At 40.7% G+C, this 19,854-nt stretch overlaps 1 protein-coding gene across 1 annotated transcript; it reads left to right on the forward strand.

Annotated features, from left to right (window-relative positions):
• Positions 1-511: 511 nt before the first annotated feature.
• On the forward strand, positions 512-19,854 carry LOC140468177 (surfeit locus protein 4-like). Its single transcript, XM_072564405.1, has 6 exons — positions 512-878; positions 4,373-4,559; positions 11,462-11,538; positions 12,608-12,651; positions 14,664-14,850; positions 17,890-19,854. The coding sequence occupies exons 1-6, from the start codon at positions 828-830 to the stop codon at positions 18,154-18,156; spliced, it is 813 nt and encodes a 270-aa protein (XP_072420506.1). The 5' UTR covers positions 512-827; the 3' UTR covers positions 18,157-19,854.

Raw genomic sequence — 19,854 nt, forward strand, 5'->3', positions numbered from 1 at the left:
TTTCTATCTTCACTGCATTTTTACTCTCGTATTTTCCCCTCTTGTCCTCTTTGCTGAATTTCTAAACTGTTCCAGTCCTCAGGTTTGCTGACTTTTTTCTGGCAATTTTATCGTTTCCACTTTGGATGGAATGCCACGTCTAATTTAACTTTTGAGAGTCACGGTTCCTCATTTATATTTGTGCCAGACAGGAATTAGTAATTCTATTTCATGCACACGTTCTTTAAACATGAACCATTGCCTACGCCCTCTGAACTCTTCGCAAGGCTGCCCAATCCATCTCTGCGAATTCGCATTTCAAAACTTAATGCAACCTCCAAATCCCTACTGCTTCCTCACTGGCCAGTCCTTGTGTTGACTGTGTGTGTGTGTAAACCTGCAGTTCCCACGTACGTGTTGCTTTCCCAATGGTCCCTTAGATCTTGCGCACGGTCCCGACCCACTCTCTTCCTATCGCGTCCGCTTCCCTTCCTCTGCTCACGCCCCCCCTCCCCGTCACTTTCGCGTCCGCTTTCCCCGCGAGGGCGGCTGCTCCTTTCGCGTCCGCTTTCCCCGCGAGGGCGGCTGCTCCTTTCGCGTCCGCGTTTCCTTCTATATTTATTGTCCGTTTCCTCACGCTCTTTCGCGTCCGCTTCAGCTCCCCCCCACACCCCCAGCTCTACGTGTTCGCCGACCGGGCTCGCACCCGCTGCCTGGCGCGCTGAGACGTGGCAATCGGGCACGCGGCGCAGTCTCGCCTTCGCCCCTCCCCCTTTTCTCCCCCCCACCCCTCCCCTCCCCTCCCCCCTCCCCCCTCCCGCCCCGCGCCTGGAGTAGGACACACCGAGATGTCGGTGCAGACTGATGTGATGGGGACCGCCGAGGACCTCGCTGACCAGGTTAGCCGCCCGCGCGCGTACGCCCGGCCTCAGCCCAGGGTCACCGGCCGCCGCTCAGGGACCCTCCGCCCGGGGAACGTGTTACTAGGAGAGGGTGCGGGGAATCTCGGGCCTAGTGTAGGAGGGCAGCAGCAGCAGCCTCGGCACTAGGGTTGACCCCTCAACAGACTGTGTGCTGAGCTGGGATCCCTCACCTTGTGGCTGTGCGATAAAACACTACCATGAGGTACTGCTTATTGTAAAAAAAAAGTTAATGCTAGATTAAACAGGACTAAATGTCTTAATTCATAAAGTTAAAAACCCTTCATAATGCACAACATCTTGTTCATGTTTTAAAAGAGTGTGTTAACAAATGAATTGGTGTACTAAACTTTACCGAAATCTTTCAAATTGCTTACGTTTTTTAAAGTTAAATTCAGCAAATTTCTTGTGTATGATTGTTTCAGAAACCCTTACTCTAAGAGAGAGCGAAAACGGTTCTGTTTAGTCACAAAAACAAGTGATTCAATGGTTTGTGACATTGACGTGGATTGTAACAGATTGTGTGCCATCTTGCAGTTTTAGGCAAACTTTATTCTGTATTTATTTATAGGGCACTAAAGCCACATTTGCCAAGTATAGATCAGTTTTCCCATATGTTGTTTTGGGTAGATCAAGTTCTTTGATTTATTAGGTGAATGCAGCACATGGTATAACTCTAGATTATGCAATTCTTTTTATTCACTATTGGGATATGAACATCACTGGCTGACCAGTATTTTCTGCCCATGTCTAGTTGCCCCTTGAGAAGGTGGTGGTGAGCTGCTCCTTTAACTGTTTCCATCCATATGCTGTAAATTGATGATATTAGGGTCGGAATTCCAGGATTTTTACCTGGTGACATTGAAGAAAAGGCAATATATTTCCAAGTCAGGATGATGAATGGCTTTGAGGGGAACTTGCAGGGGGTGTATTCCTGTGTATCTGCTGCCCTTGTCCTTCTAGGTGGAAGTGATCATGGGTTTAAAAAGCGCTGTCAAATGATTTTTGGTGAATTTTTGTCGTGCATCTTGTAGATACTAACAGTCGTGTGTATTGAGTGTCAGTGGTGGAGGGAGTAGGTTTTTGTGGACATGGTTCCAATTAAGTGTGCAACTTTGAGCTGGATGGTGTCAAGCGTCTTGAGTGTTGTTGGGACTGCACTCATCCAGGTAAGTGGGGAGTATTTTCCCATCAACTCCTGATTGGGCCATATAGATGATGGATAGGCTTTGGGAAGTCAGGTGGTGAGTTAATCGTTGCAGTGTTCCTAGGCTCTAACCTGTTCTTGTAGCCATTGTGTTTATGTGGTGAGTCCAATTGAATTTCTGGTCAATGGTAACCTCCAGGATATTGATCTTGGGGGAATTCAATGATGGTAACATTATTGAACATCAAGGGGCAGTGGTTAGGTTGACTCTTATTGGAGATGGTCATTGCATGACATTTGTGTGGCATGAATATTACTTTTCACTTGTCATCCCCAGCATGGAGTTTGTTACATTTGAATACGTACTGCTCCAGTATCTGAGGAATAATGAATGGTGCTGAACATTTGGCAGTCATCTTTGAATATCCCCACTTTTGGCTTTCTGGTGAAGGGGAGATCATTTGATGAAGTAGCAAATTGTGAAATATTTAGGGATGAATACTAGAGTTGATTTGAGTTGAGAGGCAAGGAAGAAATAAATTAAATCAATATAACTGCTGTTGTAACTATTGGGTCCAAGTAAGAGTAGGATTGAGCTGTGATGTTTGTTGGCTCGATTTCCCTGGGTTAAATCACCCTTCAACACTTTCTGCCCAACACTGCCAATTGTTTGTTAAATTATAGGGTATGTTTATAATGGATCAAGTGGTCAGCCACAGGGCGGTGGGGTTCTTTGGTGCATCTGTCCCAGAGATGTTCCGTGAAACATTCCATGAGTTGGCCTCCTATCTCCTCAACGTAGGGGAGACCACATCAAGAGCAACAGATACATTACTTGTTGTCTGTATAGGGTCTTTCAGGTTCATTAATTGCTGTTTTGGTGTGTTAGTGGGCTACCATGATGTCTAAGTAGGCTGGCGGTCATTTCCAAGATGTTTGTCCCTTTACAGACAACAAGGAAAACTAATGTAATTTACAGAATACCTTGCAAGAACTGTAACAAACGCTACATTGGACAAAGCAGAGAACTAGCCACAAAAAGACATGACCCTCTCTCACTAGGATCCTTGCGTACACATGAGGAAGGAGACCACTTCGACTGGGACAACACATCCATCCTAAGACAAGCCAAACAGAGACATGCACGAGGATTCCTAGAAGCATGGCACTCCAACCGGAACTCGATCAACAGACACTTGGATTCCATTTACCACCCCCTGAGAAAAAGAACAGGAAATGACATCACCAACCCAAGGAAACCTATACACACAAATAAAAAGTGGGTCATACCACCAGTGCTTCACCAAAGTCTCACTGATGATGTTACCGAATTTGATGATGAAACAGCTCAGCGAGCAAACCAAATCCAGAACCTCAACTTGAGCTACAAATCGTCTCAAAACTTGCTGAAAGAAATTATCACCAAATGACACTATTTACATGTAAGGTCATCAGCAAAGCAGTAGAGAACAGTTCATACCAGAAGTTTGATTCCTAACCTTGTTTAGTAGAAAAGTGGATAAGTAGTTTGCAAATTAAAATTAAATGGTTTGATGAATGTTAGTAAATGGTCACCTGATTTAAAAGCTAAATAGTACGTATTGTACAATATGTTGAAGCAGTGATACTGTCGATGTAAAACTTAGTTAAAACATTGAATTTTGGCATGGACATATAGTGAGAGTTCTATTTTATAGGTACAATTTGTACCAATTTCCAGTGGATTAGTTGATTCAACGAATGTACTTTTAAACAGGAGCAAGCATGCATTATTTTTAATACAGTGACTCTTGACGAGAGAGTTTAGAATTTTGAATAACTGACGTGTAAAAATATTCAGTTCAGCTTCCAAATTCCTTGCCTCCAATTGTGTACAGAATCTTTGTGTAAGACAAAGCCCTGGATGAGATGTAAACTTATTACTGCTTACAAAAGAAAATATATTTATTTCCTTACTGCAGAAAACCACAATGTTTCTGTTCTACATTCCTTTGTTATTACGTTTAAGACTGAAATGTGAATCTGTAATCTGTGGGGCTTCTCTGTGTCTTAAACTCTGATAGATTGGTCCATGAAACCTGAATAACTCTACTCTAACTCTATATGATTATCACCTTTTAGCTCTGAACTTTATAGTGACTTCATCAAAGGTAGTGTGCAACATTTTCTGTCTCCCAATCAGAGATTAATCCGAATAAGCAGTATTAATACAGTTGAAATAAAGTAATCCAGAAAAACAGGAAAGAGCCAGTCACAACACATTGACATTTGTCATTTACATGCTCATTTTGACTTTAGAATGGCATAATTTCTATTTGTTTTTCAGTTTTTACGTGTGACCAAGCGTTTCCTGCCTCATGTTGCACACTTGTGTCTGATCAGCACATTCTTGGAAGATGGGATTCGCATGTGGTTCCAATGGAATGAACAGTGTGACTACATCAACATGGCCTGGCACTGTGGAAACTTCCTTGCCACCATATTTGTTTTGCTTAATATGGTTGGGCAGCTAGGTGAGTGATTGGAGAGTTTCATAAAATTTGTGTAGTTTCATTCAGAAAAAAGAAGTGGTGGCTTTGGTGTCCTAACACTGCCTCTGAAATCTTCAGGACGTTAAGCATTTCTTAAGAGGCTTTGTGTGACATTGTAATACATTGCAGTGCTGGGTATTGCAGATAGGAGTAGTTCTTTCAACCTTTACAACTCATTTAGTCGTTATATTAAATAATAGTGGACCTGTAACTCCATTCCACTTCCCTGCCTTTAATCAACATCATTGATAGGAGTGCAGCAATTTCCATTCAATTAACATCGACATCTTTTGAGGATGCAAGTTCAGCATTCTATTATCATTTGTGTGAAAAGGTGTTTCTCTGATTACACACTTAAATACACCAAACTCTCTTTTCAAGATTGTGCTGCCTAGATATGTATCTACTCACTGGATAAAATAGATTTTCTCAAACTGCATATTGAATCCAACATCATTTCAACCGCTTCAATTAAGTTACTCATCAACCTTCTAAATTCAAGGCAGTGCAAGGTATACTTGCACAACCTTTGCTATAATTCAACCCTATTATGCTTGGTATGCTGGTGAATCTGCACTATACACACCCCAAAACTAAAGACAGGCCAATTTTGCTGTATGACTGAGGTGTAACTTCCTCTATTTTGTAGTCCACCCTGACAAACAACCTTCGATGGCCTTTTGTACTTGTGCACTAGCTTTTAGTAATTTATGTTCTTGAAGATGGTTTTGATCCTCCACAGCCCCTTGTCTTCCAGTAAGAAATTGTTCAGATACATAGAAATACCACCACCTTCAAATTACCCTTCAGCCATTCACTTTCCTGACTTGGAAGTATATCGCTATGTCACTGGGACAATCTCCTGCTGCCCCCTCCCTAACAGCACTATGGGTCTGCCTACACCAAATGGATATTTCAAGAAGACAGTTCATCATCTTCTGAAAGGCATTTGGGAATAGGCAATAAGTACTGGCCTGGCCAATTGCATCCCCATAGGAACTTGTGTAGGCCAATCAGCCCCTTGAATGTGTTCCACCATTCAATGAGATCATGGCTGATCTATGGCCTAACTTATGTACCTGCCTTTGGCCATATCCCTTAATACCTTTGCCTAACAAAAATGTATCTATCTCAGATTTAAAATTAACAACTGATCCAACAGCCACTTCCAAACATCTACCACCCTTTGTTTGCTTCCTCATAGAGCCATAGAGCTGTACAGCATGGAAACAGACCTGTTGGTCCAACTCGTCCATGCCAACCAGATAATCTAAATTAATCTAGTCCCATTTGGCTCATATCCCTCTAAACCCTTCCTATTCATATATCTATCCAAATGCCTTTTAAATGTTGTAATTGTACCAGCCTCCACTTCCTCTGGCAGCTCATTCCATACACTCACCACCCTCTGCATGGAAAAGGTTGCTCGTTAGGTCCCTTTTAAATCTTTCCCCTCTCACCTATGCCCTCTAGTTTTGGACTCCCCGACCCTGGGGAAAAACCTTGACCATTCACCCTAACTATGTCCCTATCATCTCTTCTGAATGGTCTAGGACTAATTATCAGACCAAGCCCTGATTCTAGAATCCCCAATCAGTGGAAATAGTTTATCTGCATATAACCTGTCTTTTCCTGTAAATTGTCTTTTCCTGTTAATATCTTAAAACCTTAATCAGGTCACCCTTTAGCCTTCTAAGTTCTAGAGAAAACAGGTCTAATTTGTATAATCTCTCCTCCAAACTTAACCCCAGAAGTACGGGTCTCATTCCATACTTGAATAAGAAAAAATATTTCTTCAATTTAAGGTGAACAACAGTTTGTTTTTGCTCTGTATTTGAATAGGCTTGGTGAGCTGTGCTAATTTTCTGATATGCATTTTTCTCTCGAACAAAGATCTCAGCAATACCTTTAATAGGATCTTATAAGCTTTACAGGAAAGCTTTCTTTGGTTTCAATTTAATTTTGTGGGCAGGAGATAACTCTTGCTCACCTTCAACTTAAGCAGTTTCTAGCGAAGCCATATATAACTCATTGCAATGTCTGAACAGGATCAGTAAACACAGATCAGGGACTGAACCTCAGATATTTCAGATCTGCATGGCTCATCACTAGACATCAAACGGTGAATTTACCTAAGAAATATCTTCATTTGTTATGCAAATGTTGACTCTTGTTCATAATCTGATAGGGAAATGTCTAGAAATGGGCAGCTGTTAGGTAGAAGTGTGTTCCAGGAGAAAAATATCTTGTAATAGGAGAGAAGAGAATGAAATATTTGGATGAGTAACATCATAAGATTCAAATGTTTTCCCAACATGAAATATCTGAAAGTTTGGCAAATAGGATAATAATAATATGCATTAAACAAAAATATCAGAAGGAATTGACTCAGGAAAAGATGTCAGACGTGGTGATGAGGTAAATTTTAGAAGGAAAAAAGACCAAATGATGGAAAGAATAACTGTTTGTCAAAGGAACATCAATCAAAGTGATTGTGGGGAAGTGGTTTAGAGGGCATTTTTAAATTTATTTTAGGTTTCCCCTTTTACTCCAGGGACTACCTTTTCATTCTCCCATGCTCCTTTTATTAACTGACGTATCGGCAAAGAAACATCAGCTTCTGTAACTACGTATTGTTTTAAAAAAGACAGTTGGGTCTGCAGACTGAAAAGTCCCTGGCTTCTAATGGACTTCGTCCTCGGGTCTTAAAATAAGTGCCTTGTTAGATTGTGGCAATATTAGTTCTTCTTTTCCAAAATTCCAAAGATTTGGGGAAGGTTCCATAATTGGAAAATAGCACATTAACTCTTTTTTTTTATTCAAAACAAAACAGGAGGGAAGCAGAAAGTGTATTATTGTCCATTTGGCAGGAAGAATGAAAATGAAACATATTATTCAAATGGTGAGATACTACAGATATCTGAGGTGCAGAAGAACCTGAATATCTTCATGCATGAGTAGCAAAACAGTTTGCAGGTATAGCCAGTAAATAGGAAAGCTAGCACAATGCTATAACTTATTGCAAGGGGATTTGAGTACAAAAGTATGGAAGCTATGCTTCAGGTATACAGGGCATTGATGAGACTGTATCTGGAATATTGTGGACAGCATTAATCGTCATTTTTAAGAGAGGAAATCAATGCATTGAAAGCGGTTCAGAGAAGGTTTCAGACTAATGCCTAGAGCCAATAAGTTTTCTTATGTAGAAAGTTTGGACAGGTTAGGTTTGTATCTACTGGACTTTTAAGGGGTGACTTGATAAAAACATACAAGATCTTGAGGGTCTTAACAGAGCATAATGTGGAAAGGATATTATTCTTCTCTTGAGAGAATTCAGAACTAGGGGGTTACCATTTGAAAATGTGGCATCACCCACTTGAGAGATGAGGCATTTTCTTTTTCTTTCACAGTTTTGAAGGCTGTTTGGAATTCTGTTCCTTGAAAGATGGTGAAAGCAGAATTGTTGAATATTTTTAAGGCCGTGGTGGATAGCTTCTTCGTAACCAAGGTTATAGGGAGGAAGCTGGAGTTGAAATTGTGGTGGTACTTGGATTAACCATGTCATTATTAAATGGCAGAACATACTTTAGGTACCGTGGCATACTTCTGTTCCCAACACTTAAATATTTAAGTTTTGTGCTAACAAAAGATCTCTCTATTTGTGTTGACATACAAGGCTATTGGACCCTCTCTCAAGAAGATTTAGAAATTGTCAACATTCTCAATTATTGTTAAATCTGTTAAACTTTAAACTACAACACACAGAGACAGCATTAATTTCATTGATACCACAGTATTTAGATTGACATAACAGACATAAGTTAGCAACAAAAGGTTTTTTTTTCATGATAATGTTTAATTCTTTTGTGCATGTGACCAGAAAGGGGTGGAACTTCAAACACGTCTTTTGCTAGAACTTGCCAGTTTTCATCGTGCCTCGAATGTTAGGCAGAAGGTGAAGTATTTGTCATAATGAGGAGTAGAGAATGAGTGATCAACATCTAGAGCCCTCTAGAAATAGCTTTCTTTATATTTCTGATGGTTGAGAAATCTGGAGATCAAGCGAGAGAGAACTTGGATGACAAATTTTTAATTTGCTGTATTATGTACACTTTTAAGAACCACCTCATTTAAAATGGTCATTTTATTGTATTGTGAGATTCCAGTTAATCTTGCAGGTGTCAGTGAAGGGTTTTCCAGATGTGCAACAAAAATATCCATTTTCTACAAGAATTTAAGGTTTTTTTTCAGTCATCTGAGTGGTTCACCTGTAGAATGCATCACATTTAAACAACACTATTCAAGAGGAGTTTCTGTTTCCTCAGTATGTGCACATCTCCCCAAGAGAGCACACTGCATTAATGTTAGAAAGCTGGGTGCAAATTGACAACACTTGCACCAGCTAAAGCAGTTCATTTGCATGGAGTATTTGTTAGCTTCCTGCTGTTTGTCCAGCTGGGATCACCATTTCCTATGAAGATGGGCTGACAGGGAGATTTTTTTGAGCCATTCGGCCCAACAAGTCCACACCGATCCTCCAAAGAGTAATCCAGACGCATTTTCATGTGACTAATGCATCTAACATTATGGGCTATTTAGTGTGGCCAGTTCATCTGACCTGCACGTCTTTGGGTTGAGGGAGAAAACTGGAGCACCTGGAGGAAACCCATGCAGACACAGGGAGAATGTGCAAACTCCACACAGACAGTCAGTCATCTGAGGTGGGAATTGAACCAGGGTCCCTTGTGCTGTGAGGCAGCAGTGCTAACCACTGAGCCACCGTGCCGCCCTAGATTTGGAGCTGAATATCAAGAAGGCTAGCTCCAATAACAGGTCCAGCATTCCATGTTCTTTTAATAAACCAGATAGCTTGGTCAATCGCTTGCAGTTATCCGAAACACTTGACTAGCTCAGAAATCTGCCACAGGTTGATCTCCTGTTGCCAAGCATGTTAAAGCTGGTGAGCCAGAAGAGATTGTGATAATTACCATGAAGGGGAATTCTGATATAATTTCCTGCATATCTGTTTGCTTTCATGTATGGTGGCTGTGCATGTGGGCAGTAAAGTCCAGTCATGCCCAGGATTTTAAATTTTTTTCAGTGTTTTTTAGCTTTAGCCCAAAGACATGATGCTGAGAAATTTAACACATCAGCAGTGCTCTGAGGAGTGTTGAACAGGTTTGTAAGGAAATTCAAGGTAACTTGGGTTTCACCTTTTTGACTGAATGAACACAAATAGATCAGTGGGTATATCAGCTTGGTCTTGAGAGAGAAGATACATCCGTGAAAGGAACTTAGACAATCCCATGTTTGTGTGAGCAAACCGCTCTGCTGACGTCTGCAGTTTATTTAGCACTCGTACTTAGCAATCACTACTCTGTGCTGTTCTGTGTTTGCTGAACCTGCAAGTCAGACTCTGGTCTATGCTGTGTGCCTACAGGACAAAATGAGAGATCTGAAATCAAATCCATCTGCGCAGATAGATGTAAGTGTGAAATTAGTGCTACGGTATCAGTCAAGCATCTGACAGATAGAGGTTGGAGTTTGCTACGGGAGTGTTCTGATAAAATATAGTTACCTGAGTTTAAATTGCAGCAACTTCAAGGAAATGGTCCTGTGAAAGCACAGTAGCCTCTGTTGTAACCCCAGCCAATTCTCATAAGCAGAGTTTGCAATCACTGATTGCAAACTAGATATGTCTAGTTCATAACGGAAGCTGAGTGTTGAGTGATTTAAGATTGGCGATGATTAATTATGTACTTTTTGGTGTGTTCTCTCCATTTTGTCTTTATGGAGCTAAGTGGGCCACAGGTTAGGTGGTCTACCATTACAAGTTAGTACGTTTGCCAGTGACGCAAAGGTTGATGGAGTGGTCAATAGTGTGGAGGGCTGTTGTAGGCTGCAGCAGGACATTGACAGGATGCAGAACTGGCCTGATAAGTGGCAGATGGAATTCAACCTGGAAAAGTGTGAAGTGATTCACTTTGAAAGGTTGAATTTGAATGCAGAATGCAGGGTTAAAGGGAGGATTCTTGGCAGTGTTGAGGAACAGTGGGATCTTGGGGTCCATGTCTATAGATCCCTCAAAGTTGCCACCCAGGTTGATAGGGTTGTCACGCAGGCGTATGGTGTGTTGCCTTTCATTTGCAGAGTGATTGAGTTTAAGAACTGCAAGGTTATGCTGCAGCTGGAATGAGCCCTGGTTAGAACACACTTGGAATATTGTGTTCAGGTCTGGTCACCTCTGGAAGCTTTAGAGAGAGTGTAGAAGAGATTTACCAGAATGCTGCCTGGACTGGAAGGCATTTCTTATGAAGAAAGATGGAGCTAGGGCTTTTTGCATTGGAGCAAAGAAGGATAAGAGGTGACTTGATAGAGGTGTACAAGATGATAAGAGCCATAGGTCGAGTGGATGGCCAGAGACTTTTTCTCATGGTGGAAATGTCTATCATAATTTTAACGTGATTGGAGGAAGGTTTAAGGGAAATGTCAGAGATAGGTTCTTTACACAGAGTAGTGGATGCGTGGAATGCACTACTGGCAGTGGTTGGAGAGTCAGATACACAAGGAACATTTAAGCAACTCTTGGGTAGGCACATGGAAAATGGTACAATGAAGGGTATATAGGTTAGTTTGAGCTTAGAGCAGGATGAAACGTTGGGACAACATCGAGGGCCAAAGAGCCTGTACTGTACTGATCTATGTTCTACAGAAATACCGTATAGTTAAAAGAATTGGAGCTTCAAAATCAAGTATTGTCCTTTTCTTAACATTTGCTATATCTTTTGGTGTTTTAGTGCAAGTTGAAAATTATCCTGAAAGTGTCTGCTTTTGGATAATTTTAACACTGACTTTCTTTTTAACATCAGTCTTTTTGTTTACAGGTGGTTGCATCCTGGTACTGAGTCGGAAGTTTGTGCCTTATGCTTGCTGTGGTTTATTTGTACTCATTGCTATGCAGGTAAGTTCCAGGCATACAAAGAAACTGTTCTTTTACTCCTGAATTGCATAAACGCCAATTTGCAATTTTCCATCATCCCTGTTCTTTCTTTCCTGCTGGGAAGGCTAATGTTTGTGCTGGATCTATCTCACTGTGAATAGTCTGCAATTAGTAACTCAATACATGGGTGCTGTGGTATTAACTCATGATCCATTCCTATAGACAAGATAGTAATTGTACTCAGAGGCCTTTGTTAATCTTCTGTTACCACCCCTATCATATCCACCTTGAAATAACTTGAATTTTCACATTTAATCTGCTTGCATTGACTTTCTTTGTGTGCTGTCTGTAGTAGTGCATTGCTGCCCTCTGGGGAGGGTGCAGTGAATGCAATTTGGGTCAATAGCTCTCTATTCCACCTCTCAATACTGTACACCCTTTCCATTCACCAACAGGCTGTAGCACACTTGTCCACCGTTTTTAATTCTTATCTCCCTGCTGAGTTTCTTCTTGCTTGGTGTATAGTTAATGCTGCTTTTCCCATCTCCAAAGCAATGGCAAGAGATTGACAAATACCCAAAACCTAAATAAAGGCTGGAACCATGGTAACTTTCAAATGCTGATACTTAGCTTAAAATGCATTTATTCCAAAGCAGTATAACTGAGCTGAGCAGCATACTGTGAGAATAACCTCTGTTCCACACTCTGAAGTCAGGATGAATCAGAGGAATGGGTTTTTATTTCTGTTTGGTTAACTACCAACTGGCGTATATAAATTTAAGATAATTGAAAGAACAGTGTGGGAGTGTAAGAGAGAATTTTTAAAATATTTGACAAATTATTAAAACATAAAACCAGAACCCTGCCAGAAATGGTGTTGGAAGCACAATCTCCAGTCTTCTAAAAGAGAACTGGATAATAATTGATGAGAAAAGGTATACGCTTTTCAGAAAAGGAACGGAGAATAGGCACTCTCACAGTCTCATGAGTCAGAGGACTACTTTCTGTGCTGTCATAATCCAATTCAGTCACCTAGACTGTTGTGGTTTCAGGAAAATAATGACTTGTTTGTTATGATTTTTCTTTTCAGACTGTTGCATACAGTATTCTCTGGGACCTTAAATTCCTTATGAGGTATGTGAATCAGAGTTATTGCTGTACTGAAAATTAACATACAGGAGTGAAAAGAATTTCTGATCATTTCTTGGGCTGCTAAAGTGAAAAATTTAGCTTTGAGGCTTTAACATAGTTCATTCACCCTTTGCTCAAAACTGTATGGATGGGTTGGAGTGACTTTTATGTGTGAACAAGAATGTGTAGACATAAAAATCCTTTTAAATCTCTCCTTTCTTTTGAGAGAATTTGTGAAAAAATAAACTCTTTGAATTTATTCTAGTTTGTCCTGTATACAGTACATATACAGAAAGTCCTCACAGAGTTGTGATTGCATAATTGAAAATCATAACTGAAACTACTTCAGGTGTATCAAAAGTTCACATAGAAATCGATGTTAATGTCAAAGTTGGGTCTCTTTGGACATTTGTGCCCGGGGGAAAAACACAGCAAATTGAAATACTGTACCACATATGTACAGCACTGCATTTCTAGATGAAGTAAAACAAAATTCTCCACCATAAAAGAAATACAGTATACTATATCCCTCTGTAAAATACAGTATTTTAAAATATATTTTTAAGGAGGGCCTGTTTTGGTCTGTGGAGTATGACTGATGAAGGACTTATGCCCGAAACATCGATTCTCCTGCTCCTCAGATGCTGCCTGACCTGCTGTGCTTTTCCAGTGCCACACTTTTCAACTCTGATTTCCACCATCTGCAGTCCTTACTTTCTCCTAACTAAAGAAACTTAGCTGCATTTTTAGATTGGACTCTACCCAGTGCCAGATGTAGGTAAAAACAATAACTGCAGATGCTGGAAACCAAATTCTGGATTAGTGGTGCTGGAAGAGCACAGCAGTTCAGGCAGCATCCAAGGAGGAGCGAAATCGACGTTTCGGGCAAAAGCCCTTCATCAGGAATTCCTGATGAAGGGCTTTTGCCCGAAACGTCGATTTCGCTGCTCGTTGGATGCTGCCTGAACTGCTGTGCTCTTCCAGCACCACTAATCCAGAATCTAGTGCCAGATGTGTCAATGTAAGGAAATGCAGCACCCCTGCACCGACCAATCTCTGCTACTTGGTGGAGCCAACCAGTGCAAGTTCAAAATGACAGTAAGGAAAAGAGAATGCCTAAAGTGGGAGGAGAGGCCAGGCAGGAGGTTGGGTAGGAGGGGGCAGGGGAAGAAACAAAGTCAGGGGAGGTAACTCCAGGGAATGGTGGGGGGTAGGAATATGGTGCATTGGCTACATTATTAGAGATAGCAAGCCTTAAAAATAAAACAACATTAAAGCAACATGTTGTTAAGTGAGCCTCAGCCAAGGATTCCTGGCTTTGAGAATCTGGAGGTGAGGGCCAATGCAAACTAAAGGCAAAGCCCAGCCAGGTCTGGAGTTGAGGCACCAGTTTGGACTGGATTGAAAGGACTGTTATTCTAAACTTATTATTTCTTTATTTTTCTGATTTATTCCTATGATTTTGTACTTTTGGAACTAAGATAGTCCCAAGGTCTGTAATACTGGACTACTTATTTCTTTATTTTTCTAATTTTATTTTCTAAGAATTTGTAGTTAAGAATCTGTATCTTAGTACCATTGTACTTAAGATGGTGCTGTAAGTGGTGACTTGTAAACCTTTCACTGTACTCATGTGAGTACATGTTAATTATAATTAGAGAGAGCTTACTTTTTGTATGTGTTATCCCAAGTTACATTGCCTAAAGGGTAATTAATTCTGGCAGAGTAGAGTACAGTCGGTTCTACTGTAATGTGTGTTTTTTCAACACAAATTGACTATAATGCGATTGAAAAATTTAGACCATTATTTGTAGAATGCGAACTTTCCTGACCTGTATTGGCTATAATGCAATTCTGGTCCAGTTAGTTTAAATGGTGCTGCTATCACGTGCTAACACGGTGTCACACGGGAACCGAACTATCGCATTATATCAGAACTGATTGCATTTTGACTTCCAAATTTTATCCATAATGTTAAATGACCTGGACTCCCTTTTGATCTCCTACTTGTTTAGGAACCTTGCACTGGGTGGTGGCTTGCTGCTACTGCTGGCTGAGTCTCGATCCGAAGGGAAAACCATGTTCGCAGGTGTCCCTACCATGGACACTAATTCCCCACGGCAGTACATGCAATTGGGAGGCCGTGTTCTGCTTGTCCTAATGTTCATGACTTTGTTGCATTTCTCCATGAATGCACTTATGGTGAGTCATTAGAAAGAAAATCCTCTACTTTTAAATGCCATCTGATACATTAGTTCAGTATGTGACCTTGCAGTGCGAAGGTAATTTTGATCCAGAAGTTTGCTCTGTGTTGTGGTCAGTCCTCCCTCGTTGTACAGATAGACAATCCTTTATCCGAAATCCAAAGTTTTTATCGTGAAGTGTTTTTCTCTATAAACAGTAAACCCAACTCCATACCCACTTGACCCACGTCACTCAGATGTGACATGTTAGCGTAGCCCAGCACTGGCAAGCATCAATTCTGTCTCAGTGCTCATAGTACTCACAGGTGCATCTGCTATTCTGTAATTTATTTTCAATTTCACTATGAAACTGTCACTTTATTCCAAAATTTGAAAAATTCCAAAATCCGAAAACCAGCTGGCCCTGAAGGTTTCGGATAAAGGATTGTGTACTTGTACAATGATGCAACGATGTTGGTTCAGTTAACTTGCAGCCTTCAGTGTCTTTCATGCTGTTTGTTTTAAGTGGATTTAAACTCTGGCCCAAGGCCTGAAGAGGAACGTCATCTAACTGTGCTATTTTTGTCTCTGCCTGTCCCTTAGCTTGCCTTTTCTGTCTCCTATCAGCAGTGTACTCTGCTATACACTATTTTCGGGTTAGGGTTTCGATTAGAGTACGCCATCACGATTGAAGGCAGGGGGCAGTGCTTCACAAATGTTTTCCCCAGTTCAAAGCTTGAAAATTGTGGCGCTTCATCAGTGAGGATTGAGAGAGCCGGGTTGGGTAGAGTCTGAGAGAGCATGGTGGTAGGTGGGGGGGCCTGTGAGAACATAGACCTGTTAGAGCCTGGCTGCTGTCACTTAGTTGGAGCTCCAAACCATCCATTACTGCCTCAGTGTTCATGACCTAAATATTAGCTTGTGACCCTTGTCTCTGTCCTCTGGTTTATCCAGTGAACATTAGCAACTGCAGAGACGGTGTTACAAGACAAAGACAGGATCCAGCTCTGATATCAGTCTTTCACAGTGAAACAATCCATTGGAATGTTATGATAGTTATGTTAAAAGTTCAATTAGATTTTATTCAGAATATTGTGTTTAATTCTGGGCACTGCTCATCATAAATCTTTAAGTAATAGGAGCACGCAAAGGCCATTTTGATCCCTTAATGGTTGACCTGATTGTTGTCTCCATTCCACAGCCTTGCTGCCAGTATCATAAGCCTTGACACCCTTGTGGATTTGGAATAATATATTGCCCTTCAATGCCATGTAGTTTAACCAGGAGTCAAAAGGGTTAAGTTGATGGCAGTTTGCTTAAACTAGGTCTGTATTCACTTGTGTAAAGAATATTACAAAGTGACAGAATTGAAGATGAATTTAACAAGTTGATAGTAATTATATGTGCTGTTTCTTCTGGGGATCCAAACCAAGCAGTGTAGGGGCTCCCTGATTTACAAACATCCAGCTGGCAAATGCGATTTGGTACAAGGGCTGAATGTAAAGATCTGAAGGGGGGGTGATAAACCGCCCCGTGGTTACCATGGAGCAAGGCCCACATCGGGAGAGCCAGCAGTATCCATTTTAAAGCAAACAGTATTCATTCTAAAACAGCAGCTGCCAGCCCGACCACATGATCGGGAGAAGGGGGGCCCAAAGACAGATCCGAATACACACCGGACCAGACACTAGTCAGGACTCCAGACAATGGTCATGACTCACAGATCGAAACCCACCTTATAATCTCGTCAAGGTTCCAACTGACACACACCCATAACCTGATCATGCAAAACAGTCCTACACAAAAGGCAAACACCAAACGAACAGGATGAATCTAACAGACACTTTGGAAGTAACAAAGTGGGGTGCTAGCCTCCAGCCCTCACGGAGAGACAAGCAGATAGCACCCGGACCCATTTACGTAAAGATAAACAGCACACCTTTTGTGTATGCTGCCGACTCTCCGAGGACGGCAGGAAGCTTGACATTCACACATACTCCAGCCATGATTGCCACCATTCACACTCATTCATACCCAATCTCCTACATCCTGACTCATGAAGTATATAACTTGTAACATCGCGCGGGGAACGGGAGAGCGATCGAGATTCGGACCTCGGTAGGTCTCCGCCGGCGTTAAACACTTTAATAAATTACCGATTGTCGAACCGCACTCTGGGCTCGGACTGAGATCATTTCATCCGCGCTAACAGATCTAACCTACAAATTTGCATTGCATTCAGACTTGTGAACTGACGTGAGAACAGAACTCATTTGCAATACAGGGACTGATTAGATTAGATTACTTATAGTATGCAAACAGGCCCTTCAGCCCAACAAATCCACACCGACCCTCTGAAGAGCAACCCACCCACACCCATTCCCCTACATTTACCCCTTCACGTAACACTACGGGCAATTTAGCATGGCCAATTCACCTAATCTGCACATTTTTTGGACTGTGGGAGGAAACCGGAGCAACCGGAGGAAACCCACGCAGACACCGGGAGAATGTGCAAACTCCACACAGGAGGCAGGAATTGAACCCAGGTTTCTGGCGCTGTGAGGCAGCAGTGATAACCACTGTGCCAGTGATCTTAAAATTATAGCTGTTCAAGATAATGGCAGAACACACTTCTTCATACAAAGGGCAATAGAAATCTTGACCTCCTCTTAGCTAGGACAGCTTTTATGTAGGTGAGGATTAATTAAATGTGTTAAAACTGAGATTGATTAATGGTTTTTGTTAGACAGCAGTATTAGACAAGCGACTTCGCGAAGGAACCAAGTTACAGATACTTAAACTATGAATCAGTCATGATCTATTCGAATAGTGATATGGAGTTGAGGGACTGAATGGTCTCCTGATGCAGTGTTCCTAACACTTGCTTTTGAGTTGTGTGTGTATTAACTTTAAAGTTTAGAAAGGATGCTGGTATCTATGGAAGTTACAGCAGTGAGTTGATAACTTTGTGAGACCTGAGTGGAGAGTAGAATACTTTTTTTAAAAAATCAAATAATATAATTCCTAAATACATGTTAAAACTTTTGTTTCATAGATTCTTCAAGACATTGTTGGCACTACTTTGATAATCCTTGTGGCGATTGGTTTCAAGACTAAGTTAGCTGCTCTCACACTGGTCATTTGGCTCTTTGCATTGAATCTGATTCAGAATCCATTTTGGAGAATCCCGGTTTACAAGCCCATGCATGACTTCCTAAAGTATGACTTTTTCCAAACCATGTCTGTGATTGGTGGCCTTCTGTTAGTAGTAGCATTGGGACCTGGTGGAGTCTCGATGGATGAACATAAGAAGAAGTGGTAAAGAGGTTCTTCTGAAGAGAAATATATATATATTTGTGTAATTTTTTAATTATTTTTACTACAGTATCAGTTCTTTCTGTCTGAATCTGAATTATTTTACTATCGAATCTCCTTTATGTGATGCATAAATTAAAAACAACACACATCAGTCTTACTGTTGCTTTTCCTCTAAGTATTTAATATTAGGTGATGTTAAAATTGGTGCCAAAATTTACCAGGCAGTTATTTCAGGTACAGTATTTCTTTACAGCACCTTTGGTACTGCTTCAAAGATGGGGAATGTTTCTTCTGTTTTCTGGGCTTAGATGTTTCAGACAATCTATTTAACGAATTTCTGTGTGCAGGCTTACTTAACAGGAGGTTGGAATATTCTGAGGTTTGATGGTGAAATGAGTGTTGAGAGTGCCATATTTTGATTCAGATGTATAATAGCATGTGGCTATTAAACATTCCTTAACCTTGGACCATTCCAACTTGTATCATGTATAAAACAAAATACCTTTGAAAAATTGGTCAAGCTCATTTTGAAATGGTGTAATGAGTGGAACTTTCAGATTTTGTAATCCTTCAGGTGTCATGCTACAACTGCCTTGCTACAAACTGAAGTGCCTTGCACAACAATATTTTAATGTGTTGAGTTTCAAGCTTAATTGTTCCTGTACAGACAGCAACTTTGAAACTATACCTGTGTTCCATTCCTCACCTAACCTGAAACAACTATTTGAAAAAAAATTTTGTATTCATCATTTTAAAATAACTTCTCTTAGGCAAAGCAGCATCTGCATGACTGAAACAAAGGTACACCCAATACTTATACACTGTCCGGCTCAACAAGCAATCAAGAGCTCAATTAAAGTTAGTACAGTTTGTAATATATAATCTTTTGACAGATATAATCTTAGACCCTTAAATGCTCAAGTTGCTGACAATGTTTCACTTGTTGTTATTAGTTCTTTAACATTTGCGGGCCTCAGTTGTCCATGTGTTTAGTGTCATTTTTTTTTATTAGTTACATTTTTGAAGCCAAAGTTTTAGATTTTATTTTTGCCAGGAATTACCCCAAACTGTTACACAGCAATTGCTCTTGAATAGCCTGATTAGAATTTTAAGGGTAATTCCCCCCTATTTGGGCCCCTCCCCAGATGAAACAGGTTGAGTAGTTTCCCTGTTCCTAAAGTTAGTGTGAATTTCCCCCTTTCTGTGTTAATATATATGTAATTAACCAATTTGGGGAAAAATTCACGTGTGGCCCACTTTTCTTTTAAAGAGGCTATGTTTCATTGACTGTGAGGATGGTTTAGAAAAAGCAATTTGCAGCCAGATCTTCTCTGGTAACCATTGGGCTTGTCCTATTGGCCGCCTTATTGGAGTTGAATCGGTTCAAGATCTTGGAGGGAATGAAAGAAGGCTCCAGATCACGTGTAAAATCAAAGTTCCAACCTTCCAAAACTTCGGCAGTTTACTTTTTAAAGTCACTTTCAACCCTGCAGTAACTTTTTCACTGATACCTCAGATACATAAATTGCCAAAATATAATCTGTTACAGACACACAACCATTTTATAAATAAATTTGTGTTTAGTACACAAATGTCTTAAATCTGTGGCGGTAAGTGCAGCCAATGATGATTTTTGAATGTCTTGACATTGTGGTTGTATTTGCAGTTCTGCTGAAGACTCATTAAATGCATTCAAAAATTA

The sequence above is a fragment of the Chiloscyllium punctatum genome, chromosome 46 (assembly GCF_047496795.1).
Source record: "Chiloscyllium punctatum isolate Juve2018m chromosome 46, sChiPun1.3, whole genome shotgun sequence".
Taxonomy (NCBI): Eukaryota; Metazoa; Chordata; class Chondrichthyes; order Orectolobiformes; family Hemiscylliidae; genus Chiloscyllium; species Chiloscyllium punctatum.

Bases quoted from the DNA above. Each gene is read 5' to 3' on its own strand.
- LOC140468177 (XM_072564405.1), top strand. From the start codon at position 828: ATGTCGGTGCAGACTGATGTGATGGGGACCGCCGAGGACCTCGCTGAC. The intron at 12,652-14,663 runs GTATGTGAATCA...CTACTTGTTTAG, and splicing joins GACCTTAAATTCCTTATGAG to GAACCTTGCACTGGGTGGTG. The intron at 14,851-17,889 runs GTGAGTCATTAG...TTTGTTTCATAG, and splicing joins TCTCCATGAATGCACTTATG to ATTCTTCAAGACATTGTTGG.